Source organism: Prunus mume, linkage group LG5, assembly GCF_029339155.1.
Source record: "Prunus mume cultivar Tortuosa linkage group LG5, ASM2933915v1, whole genome shotgun sequence".
NCBI classification, from domain to species: Eukaryota; Viridiplantae; Streptophyta; class Magnoliopsida; order Rosales; family Rosaceae; genus Prunus; species Prunus mume.
The window spans coordinates 22996617-23008334 of record NC_142702.1 but is presented as its reverse complement, the minus strand read 5'-3'; the positions used below and the strand labels follow the sequence as shown (position 1 = coordinate 23008334).

Below are 11718 nucleotides of genomic sequence, written 5' to 3'. Positions count from 1 at the left end.
TACATACACAACCTTTAATGAAAAAAGTACATTCCAAAGGCATTAAAAAGAGAAAAGAAACTTAACCTAAAGTGTATCCTCGTTACCATTCTTAATATTTTATATGTGTCCATATGCATAATCATGATTGACTTTTTTCTTTGTATTTATGAAACTATAATTATGCATATGAACACATCTCCGGTGTTGAGAATGAGTGAGGATACATTTTGAGTTAAAATAATGATAAAAAAATGCTCTTGAAAATGGCATCTAAGTTGCGAGCAATTTCCAATAAAAGAAATTAGGATCTGGAGTGGAACATTAGTACTTGGTATTTATGGAATATTAGAGAGAGCCAGGCCACACAATCGCCTTTGTTCTATCTTTTTTATATACTTATCAACATTTTGATTTAATAATTATGTTTATACCCAATAATTGTATATATATAATGAAAGATCATTTCAAACTTATGACATAGACAAAAAGAACTGTTAAGGTAAGATCCATGATATTTTTTAAATATAAAATCTTGTTTCCATGCAGGAGGATTTGTGAGGGGGGAAATTGGGTTTGGACTTGCATGCAAAGGGTCTATTATATATACGGAAATTAAGAGATCTTAATCGAGGGCCTAAAACCACTAATATCGATTGTGAACACCAACTGCCTGTGTTTAATGTTAGCAACGACAATCAAAATATATATAACTATATTAGCTAGTAGATCCTGAGGCTTTTTTCCATCTTTCCCTTTTGCAATGAAAACTTTAAAGAAAATAGGCCAAGTGTCAAAGTCACTTGAAATGAGAATAAATTCAAAGTTACGTTAGGTTAGTGCGCATTGAACTCATCACAAATATATATATATAATAAATCGTATAAGTAAGAAAAGGTGTGTGCCTAAGTTTTGATTAAAAGAATATAATATATAATAATCAATGTGTTTAATTCATACCCACGATTTTTTTAGCATAATTGTGGTTTTATACTTTTGCATATTAAAATAAAATAATCATGTCAAAGATTTGGGGAGAGAGGATCAAATACTTAACGTCAAAAGAGATCTTTGCTAAATTACCGACGTCACTTCGCATAATCCAAATCTTGGAGACTACCTCAGTTATTTTCTCCTCTTTATTTATTTTATTTTTTTTGGTTTCAAAAGGCCTCCTTGTTTTGGGCTCATTCTGCTGGGGAGCAAAATGGCAAAACCACAAACCCAATCAAATGTGTAGTTTATTGAAGGGTAAGCCCATCAAAACTCTCTTCTCTTTTTGTAGTTGATTTTTGATGTGTTAATTTCTCACTAACATTATCAATTGTCTGTAGTGGCATCCTTTCAAGGCTTATTCACTTGTATAAATCTCCAACATTGTTATTAAAAGCACTCAAAGTTATATCCATTTCACTACCCCTCCAAGTTAGTTCCTTCCAAACCTTTTTATCTGACTAGAGAATCAACCAAAAGCCTAACATCTATGCTATAAAAATGTTCACACAAACCAACCACAACCAACATATTATGAACAAATACAGACATCTCTCTCTCTCTCTCTCTCTCTCTCTCTCTCTCACACAGAGGTTCCCATTTCTATGCCCATGGTTCTCCTCCTCCTCCTCCCCTAGTATTTACAATCCCAAGATTTTCATTCTTCGCTGGCTTACTCAACTGAAACACCGGGTGGCTGCACAGCTTCCGCACTCCTTTCCTCAAACTTAACCAGTCTCCAGCTTCATATCCACTTCTACATCCATTTTCGGAACAATCGAGTTCATACTTAGTAGACATGCTGCTGTGTGAATTGGACTCAAGTTCATCTTCCCCGTCACTTAATACCGGAGAGCACCACAGTTTCTCATCAATGTCAGCTTTCGGGCTGTCCAAACTGGTAGTCCTGAATGAGATATCATCAACAGGTCCTTTGGGGGCACAGGTATTTAGATTCTGCCCAAAGGATTCACCCATGAATGAATACACAGTGTCACTGTTGTGGTTGGGAGATTTCGAGCTTGGTGAATGCAGTGTAGCCTCTGCAGCTGATTCCTCTCGCTCACGCAGGATTTTTAAAATCAGTGTCTTCAGGAAATTCATAACTTGCACTGCATGTATCAATGCAGTTAAAGGATCTGCCATCTGCAGCAACAATTCTAGTTTAGTCTATAGCAAAGCTTATATTTGTTTGTGAACAAAGAGGATTGTCTTATATATGGTCATTACAACCAGAATTACCGCCAGTAAAGAAAACTGAATAACAATGAAGCCCTGCTAGAATAAACTTGGCTAACACAATGAATCATTTAAACTTGGCTAAGTTTTATAAAACAATGAATCATTGTCAGATCCAAGTCATAGCCAAGGACCAACAATCTTTTGATGTTATGGATTGACTCATCTTTTAGTAGGTGGGCCTGATAAACCCCAAAATCCAGGCCTACACTTGACCTAGGTATCAGGTAATCAACAAGGTATTATTGTGGGAGGCCAACTAGGGCCTTCCATCTAAAATGTGTTGTCCTGAGTCCGGCCAACTTGGCCCACCTGGGGGGCCAAGGAACAACAACATTTCATTTCATCTTTCCAAGATACTGGTGGATATCATCCGCAGCGGTTCTTACTTTAAAGCTATAACAACCATCAGGCTTGACCATAACTCAAAATGGAGAGAGTTTCAAAGAAAAATTGAGGCAAACAACATATAGCAACCAGAGACATTTCACACGTAAAACAACAATATACAACCATTTTAAATCAAAGGCTACCAACCTCAGTCATGTTCGGTGCAAAAACCATAGCAATGTTGCGTGCATTCATCTTGTTGTGCTGTTCATTCTGCGCAACATCCGCCATCAGATTGATGGCCCAATCAAGCAGTGAAGCTTCTGTTGGAGGAAGTGTCTTCACCAGTCTTGTGCAGTCATCTTCTGTGTTGCAGCGCAGCACCTGTTCTGGTGTGAGTGGATCAAGTACCCTTGAAGGAAGCTCTCTAAACCATGCCTGCAAGTTTTAATAAGGGGAGAAGGGGGGGGAGCACCCATTAGTAAAAGGAGGAAGAAGAAGTTGACAACCAAAAGAAAGAAAAGGAAAAGGAGCACAAACCCAAAGTTAATAAAGATAATTTTAGATATCATAAATGACAGGAATGAAAGGTTTAATTCAAGAGGGTTTATTTAAGATCAAGAATTTGAAAGATTGAAGGAAAAACTGAAAGTCCACTAACATTTTTAACAACACTAAACATTCTGAAGAAGGAGCCAGTGGCTATGTATTTCAAAATGTATACAAACGCATAATAAAGGAATTTTTCTTAGAAATGTCAAATAAGTTTACCTTTATCAAACCTGCTAAACAATGAACATCAATTCCATGCGGGACTACACCTTTGTTCAATTGGTCCCGAACACGCTCTTCCTGGCTATTTTCAGCATTTATTCTGAATATTCCTTCTGCCTTTAAGCAGGAGGAGAATGAAATAGCACCTCATGTTTTGTTAGAAGTGCAAAGAAGCATACAAGTAAAACTTGGCTACTAATTCAGAAACCAAACTTACTTTAAGGCCTCCTCCTGAATACAATCGCTTTTGCATCATAAGAAGTATTGTAGGCACACTGTTTCCTTTATTATCATAAGAACACTGCATTGACTTGGCAGAGACCCCAAACACACTTGCACTGGATGAAAAGAAGCGTATCCCATTAGTCCTTAATCAAATAGAATGGTACAGAAACATTGATGTTAGGACTCAAGGAAATGATGTAAGACATATATTCAAACTGCTGAAACAAAAACTCCCATCTGCCAGACCCACATACATGTTTCCCAAATCTACCTTCAGATAGTTTTTTAGTACAATCTACTCACGAAAACAAAAAGAATAAACAATGCCGAAAGATCAAGTGTTTGCTACCCTATGCAAATCCATTTGCTCAATAAGATGTTTTTAACAATCTTCGCTACTGCAAACCGAACAGACCAAATGGTTTCCTTTGATAATTAGAATCACTCCACCCATCGCTATAGAAACAAAATGAAAGACAATAAATCCCTTCCATGTTACATTCCCTTATCTGCCTAAGTGCCTACCAACACTTTCAACCAAGTTCAAGGCAGAATAGCAAAAGCTATGATATGGCAGGAACCACAAATTATAAGCGCTAAGGTGAAACAATCTAATTAGGTCAGAATCAAATCATCTTTCCCTCTCTAAATTCCCTCCCCAAATATGAACTTAAATTAAATCAGTATCCTCAGGGGAACTCTGTTCTTGAGGAGATCAGTTAAAGCGGTAATGGTTGTGATTGTGACTAACACAAAGAAGGGGATTCACAACCTTGCTCAAGACTCAAGCCAATTGTGTTTATAAAAAATAAAAACCCATTTAAAGTAAGCCACTTGGTTAATTTGTTTTTCAGGGGAACCCAAGAGTTAGAAAGACCAATTTTGACAAGCCAACCAGACATAAAATTGCGGAGTTTCAAAAGAGAAGCCAAAACAAGACCAGAAATCACAGAAACTGATTTAGAAGTCTACAAGAGAACAACATAATTTCAATTTCATTATTAAAAGCGAAGTAGAAAGTAAGAAAAACACCCCCACAAACACACACATAAAATCCAAGTATGAATGAACTTGAATCTGTCAAAGTTTTCAAATTCAGACTACTGGTACTTCAAACCAACCCAAAGACCCAAAATTTCCAGATAACCAAGTCAATTCATAAATTCCACAAATTCGTCCTCAACCAATTATTTTAAATTTATTAAAAATAAATAAATTAATTAAAAAGAAGGCAAAATTGCAAAAAGATCAAAGGAGCTCTCACCTGGCACTAGGCGCCTTCCTGGGGACCTCAGGCTCAAGCTCAGTGGGCAAACCCAGAAATCCATTAAACCTGTCAAATGTGACATGCGAAACATGCCTCACCTCAGTAGGAGAACTGATATCGATAGAGGAAGCCACGTCATCCCTCTCCACACTGCAAGTTATCAAAGACTTCCTCAGAGCAGCCACCAAAATGTCCAGTACAGCAAACTGGTTTTGCTGCTGGTGACCATTATGAGCATGAAAGTCTCGACTTTTATTGCTCCCATGGGCTCTACTTGTGGGATAAAGAAATGGGGTCGACATGGGATTGTTTTGAACCTCATCTTCATAACCCAAGTCCTCATATTCCAGCTCTTCCATCTCCTCTTCCTCTTCTTCATCTTCTCCATCAACGTCTTTGTTGTTATGGTGGTGGGAAAATGGGCTCGGAGGGGCAATGTTGAACTCAGTGAGTCCAACGAGATGGCAAGATTTGGATCGGAAGAGCCGGGCCATTCTGCTTTCTAAACTAAAATAATAAAACCAATGAACCCAACAACTAACGTGTGATAATAAAAGCCTAAAGTCTAAAACAGAGTGAAAGTTAAAAGACAACAGAGAGAGTGTGTGTTTGTAGAATATAAAAATGAAATGGGGGTTGGGTATTTAGAGAGAGGGTGAGGAGGAGGAGAGGTGGGTTTGGTGTTGACGAAGAGGTGGAAAGAGGGTTGCTTGGAAGAGGGGGATGAGTGATTATTATTGGGTTTTGGGTTGAAAGTTGAAGAGGGAGGGTGTGGTGGTGGTGAGGGTGATTGAGACTTTTTGCTTTTTCTTCTTGTTCGAGTGATTTGCATCTCTTATTCTTCTTGCGTATTTGAGCTTTGAGAGAGAGAGAGAGAGAGAGAGGCCGGTGACAAATGACTACGAGACAACCAGATATGAGAGTGAGTGTGTGCCTTGGAAGTTACTCAAGTGAAAGTTAAAATTCATTACACAATGATACAGATGTTGAACAAGGAAGGCGTGAAGATGGGTGGAGGGGCCATTGCTGTGTGTGTGAAGAAGCTATCCATTTGAAAGAATCACTTCATGGATAATTCTAGTACAAATTAAATGTCTAGTGTGTTTAAGATAACATTATGTTGGTTTGTATAAGCCGACCAAATAAGAGGCACACATACTATTACTAGCTATAGAGGTTGGTATGAATTGGTAGATTTCATTTCATTGCGCCTCAATTCCATCAACCAACCATTTATATTTACCTCACCTTAATTATTATTTTAAAGTCCAATTTCAATTAGAGATTGATATAAAAGGGAATGTAAGTAGACAAAGGATGAATAACAAAATCAGCTCTCTAAATTAATAGTTTTATGTTAATAATCATGCTTCAATTCCATCAATCAACAACTTACTTCTTAACATTATATTTCCGAGACTATGTCATCTTGATCACTTCACAAGATTCGTCATGCCTTGATCACACCTGTTAGCGAAAATCTATATTCTCCTTGATTACGATAATTGATTTTTCCATAAATTAACATTAACAATGTTATGTTAAATCTAGTTTTAAATTGTGAAGTGCAATTAAGGAAGTTCATGGCCTTGGGCAAATGTTGTATAAAACAAGTATGCATGGTATACTAGAAACGTTATCCATAAATTCCACGTGCTTAAGAGGCTTGTGGTACAATTTCGTTTTGACCTAGGATGTTCCCTCATCCACTCTATACGACCATCTTCTTTGCTCAATCAAACGTTCCAAATAATTGGATGAAAAAACTGTTCACTATTCACGTCTGGTGTTGGGAATTGGCAAAGTATGGATCTTTTTTCGGTGGGATAATGAGACGAAGCTTTGGAATTGATGCTTTGGATTTATTTGAGTATCTGAAAATGGCGTGTCGTCTGGCTGTTTTTGTATTTTGCAAGACAACCCCCATGCCAGTCACGTGGCCACATGTCATGTTCCATTCTTATTCCAAACCTACTAATAATAATAATACCTTGGTGTTGTGGGTTAATGAGTACTTTACGCCAACATTAAACAAAAGATCAGCTTTAAACAAAATTAAGTTCAAGTATACGAGGCTAGTCATAAAGACTTAAGTCCTTTATCAATGTAAAATAGTCTTGATTACTTGATGGAGTTAGTTTTCAAGCACGTACGACGTAACTAAAAGTTAACCTAAAATCTTCTGATTGATGTTTCTGTTGTTAAGACTTTTCCCAATTACGGATAATTATTTGATCTAGCAAAACATCAGTGTCTTCGTTATATTGAAAAAGATCTCGAGTTCAAATCACGTAGTTAACTTCTTCTAAACAAGAAAAACTCTCCCGACTATTTTTGTTGTATTGTTTTTGTTTTGCCTAAATTATTTTTTGGGTCATACACCCCAAGTGAAAGCCCAAGGATATTTTACCATAGGTTTGGTCCATAAAGCATATGGTGTGGCCTGAGTGTGGGGTAATTCTTATTAAATGCAAATTGTGGAAAACGGTGTGGCACGTGAACAAGCCCATGCATCTCATGCAAATGCAGGCATCTGTCATTACTGTGTTACCGCAGGATATTGATCCAATCCAACGGTGGGCCTTGCATGGTCCCCACCACCAATCCAATGGCTTTCACATGTGTTGCTTCTTACAGTTTTGTTTTGTCACAGCCTTCGCTCATCACAAGTGAACAAGTAACATGTTGTCCATGTCCATCTTCCATCGGTGCATAGCAATATAATTTTTTGTATATCATTATACGCTTTTATTAACAAACAAACCTCTTCATATTCATAATCAAGTTCCCATATGAGCAAAAGTTTATGCTTGCGTTTTAAATTTTAATTCTCAAGATATATTTAATTCCCAAAAGTTTGTAAATTCTGTACTGGAACTGTGGGCCTATGAACAAAGGCCTTTAAGACGATCTGCCATTTCAAGCAAGTTTATGGACTTCATACGTATATGTCCAAAAAATATGATGTGATATAAGTGCTTATATGAGTTAAGTCGATTGGCCAAAGTAGAGTTCCTGCCATTTATCGTACGACCGAGTACGCCTGAGTTTGATCTTCCTCCCTGTATAATGTATAATGATTTTTACTATGATTGATCCAAGCTAACAGTCCACCAAACTGTCCTTACTATATTAATTGAAAGTGCGAATCATATGCTTGCTTCTAAAGCATATTAATTTGGAAAGGAGGTGGAGGAAGCTCATGCAAAAAGAAACAGTACATAAAGAAAGGAATGAAAAGGAAGTGATGAAGAAGAAGCATATATTATATTGGTCCTGCCGTGTTGTGTGTGCGATGCTGCGTTGCTTTCAAGCTACTCAAAGAATCTGATCGAGTATGAGCATCCACTGACGGCTGACGTGATTTGTAAGGTCAAATATTATTCATATGAGCAATTAGGTGAAAGTTTGTGTAATGGCTTATCTCAATTGAACCACAACAACTCGAATGATCTTTCTTAACTAATCGTCCTCTATATTAATTCAACCTTAAGATAATTAGAAATTAATTCAACTCATTCTTTCATATATTTATGGATTTTTTAAGTTAAAAGTTTCTTCTTATATTCAAATGCATATAAGGAAAAATATGGTTAGGTTGTTGCTTTATCATAATCTTCACTATGCATGGATGAGATTTTAAAAATAAAAAAATGCACATGCTCTTTATAGGGTTACTCAACAATGTATTTTGACGGTGAAAAAAGTATAAACTTTAGGACTCAAGATCCCGCATTGGAAAAATAACATATCCTAAAGTGGTTTAAGAGTTCTTGGGCATCCTTCCCTTTAAAAGTTGATTTTTACGGACAAATTCTATTATAAGTTCTCAACAATTGATATCATAGTCTATGTTTCACCATGAAATCGAAGGAAGGGGCGACCTACTGGCACATGTTAATGTTAGGGTTTTCCGGATCAAGTAGCCCAATTTGATCGCTGACTGATGAACAAGAAGACTGAAGTTAGTTTGACCAGCAATAAGCCACATGACATGATCAATTTGTAACTGGTCTGCCATTAATTATACTTATCTTCCTAATGGATCAACCGCTTTTAGACCGTACAACTTAAACTGGGTTGATAGAAGCCCAAGTTTTGAAATCCAAGACCAAGTTATTTTTTGACCCAACTTTTGCCCCCCAATTTTGAACCAAAATCACATAAGCAAGTATTGACCCAACCCAAAGAAAAAACCACATAAGCGAGGATTTATCTCGACTGGTCAGGGAGTAGCCGAGAAAACCATCCGACCATTTAGGCCGGTCAAACAAAATTTATTGGAGCAGTTTGGTTATTTTTTATACTAAATTAATAATCTTGAATTGAATCGAACCAACTATTAATAAAATAGTAATTAGATTGGCCCAAATTTTTGGGTTATATTTGATGGGCTAAATTGAATTGGATATATTCAATTAAAATAAATAGAAGTGATGTTAAACGATCTCTAAAATTAACTGAGTACACCCTATGATCTAAGTACACCATAACATTTAAATCAAAATGTAAAATTAACTAAGTACACCCTATTTAACTACCAAAAATACTCTTTGTACACCCTAATACACTATATCACATTTAATTTGCCACGTCATATTTTAATTTCTTATAATGCTTTTGTTCTTCAAATTAAAATGTGTCAATTTGAACAAATACTTGTTCTACAAATTCCTTTTTTTTTTCCTCATCTTAATGGGTTTTTGATTTAGTCTTCAAATAACGAATTTGTTCAAACTGGTTCGACAACACGCCATATGGGTCTAATAGCTACTGCAAACTTGATTCAAATGAAAACTTGAAAACTAATTCCCAAATGCCTTCTTATATTTGAACTTTAGATCCAACTAATATCTTCAATGATTGCTATGAATAGTTAGATGGTCTTCCACTTTTAGATTTGGTCTCTCAATAATTTCTTTAACCTTCATGTCTAATGGAGGAGTTGTTGGGTAGCAATGGAGGGTTGTTGGTTGGCAAAGGAAGGGGCAAGTGAACAAACATTCAATGACACCTCTTTGCACTACTGACAATGCTCATTGTGTTGTTTGCCGTCGGTGTCAAGCAAAAACGAAAACTTCTCTACGTTTGATTAGAGTTGGATTTGGTGAGTATGATGTACTTATTAAAATTATATTTGTTTCACAATTCAATATATCTTTTTTGGTCATTTTATATTAGGGTAAATTAATAATTCAATAAATAATTTGATAGTATAGTGCACTCAGTAAATTTTATGGTTCATTTAGCAGCACTATTAAAATAAACATAAATCCAATATGTTGTTTAATGAACTTAATTGTATCACAGACTGGATATTGGACATTGGAGTCAAGTCCCAAATAACTACGGCTCTGGCACCCAACCCCAGACGTGGGTTTACAACGAACAAGAGCTCCTTTTCATCTTTGCGAACGTGAGCACCTCGTCATCTCCCTCAGCCTCATTCACATCATATGTTCTATGGTTTTGCCTTCGTCTCTCTCCTCTCTCTCTCTCCCTTCTCATTTCTCTTGCCATCTCAAATTCATGGCTTATTATCACAAACGTCCCTGAAGTTTGCGAAACTATTAAATTGCATCCTTAAAGTTTTTTGTATCACTCATGGTCCCTGACGTTAATATGGGTGCACTTAAATAGTTCATCAGTTAAAAAAACTGTTAAATCTAGAGGTATAATCGTCAAATCAATCCTTTTGACCTCTTCAATGACTCAGACCTGTTTGCCTCCAATTTGGAACCATTTCTTGTTGGAATTGCCAGAGGTAAGGGGTGAAAATGGAAGGGAATAACATAAACAAATTGAACTGTAAACAACATACGTTGAACAAATTGAATAAACTAACACATTTAACTACATTCAATTTATATCATCAACCACGTTCAATTCCATCACATTAACCCCTACATGACTTCCATAAAAAATCACTTCCAAACACTTTTGCCTAGAAGTTTTGCCATGACAACCATCGCTCCAAGCCCAAATCAACGGCTGCAAACTGCCGGATGGAGGTCGACGACAAATCTTCTGTGATCTGCCGGCATGTTGTCGTCGTGGCTAAAAGCATACTGCGATCACACTTGTCGACGACTTGTTGTTTCAGTCTTAGCTCTAAAGCTTCTCTACTACTCTGATTTGTACTCTGCAACACCAAAAAACAACAAAAAAGAAACAAAAATTAACTAAGAATCAATGCATTAGACGTTGGCAGTAAAACCCAATTCCCAGAACTACTAGTGCCACAAAAATCCCTGTGTTATTTTATTACACTTGACGAATAAAGCCCAAAAGTAAAAAATAGAGAAAAAAAGAAGAATCTGAGGACTCTGAAACTTTTCAGGTGCTTTCGCGATTGGGACAAGCTTCTCCAGGTGATAGCAGAGCAACTCACCTTCATGGTTGAGATCCATCTAGAAAAGCTTCAGGTCAGTGACCAATGGCGGATCCAGGATCCATAACCCAATGGGTCATAGTGTAAATGTTCCAAAAAAAAAAAATTTAGAGAGTTTTTCCTTTTTCTTATCTATTATTTCAAGAATTGTTGTTGCTTTGTTTTTCTATAAAAATAAAAATAAAAATCACAAGTGAATGGAATACAATACAATACAAAACAAATTAACACTATTTGAATTTAAAATTTTATCATGCAAAGGTTAGATTAGAAGTTTTAAATTCCTCAATTATTATTGCATTATCGAATTAAAACATTACTTAAATATTTATAAATTTATATATATTTATATTGACTGTTAAAATAGTTTTTTTGTTTGTTAGATAATCTTCTATTATATTATATTGGCCCATAAGATAAAGTTTATAAATAATTCACCCATTACCATGAAGCCAAACCTCATAAAACCGATAAAACCAAAACTACCCATCGACAATGACAAGGGGCAGCCAAATGTTGA

The 11718-nt window shown here is 36.2% G+C and overlaps 1 protein-coding gene across 1 annotated transcript; it reads right to left on the bottom strand.

The window, feature by feature from the left end:
- Positions 1-1338: 1338 nt before the first annotated feature.
- On the bottom strand, positions 1339-5690 carry ROPGAP3 (Rho GTPase activating protein with PAK-box/P21-Rho-binding domain-containing protein). The gene is made up of 5 exons (XM_008234855.2): positions 4805-5690; positions 3533-3653; positions 3313-3432; positions 2749-2979; positions 1339-2118 (listed from the first exon to the last, which is right to left on the bottom strand). Exons 1-5 carry the CDS (start codon positions 5299-5301, stop codon positions 1576-1578), a joined length of 1512 nt encoding a protein of 503 aa, XP_008233077.2. The 5' UTR covers positions 5302-5690; the 3' UTR covers positions 1339-1575.
- Positions 5691-11718: the final 6028 nt, after the last annotated feature.

Bases quoted from the DNA above. Each gene is read 5' to 3' on its own strand.
- ROPGAP3 (XM_008234855.2), bottom strand. From the start codon at position 5,301: ATGGCCCGGCTCTTCCGATCCAAATCTTGCCATCTCGTTGGACTCACT. The intron at 3,654-4,804 runs GTGAGAGCTCCT...CTTTTCATCCAG, and splicing joins AGGAAGGCGCCTAGTGCCAG to TGCAAGTGTGTTTGGGGTCT. The intron at 3,433-3,532 runs GTAAGTTTGGTT...TCCTGCTTAAAG, and splicing joins ATTCAGGAGGAGGCCTTAAA to GCAGAAGGAATATTCAGAAT.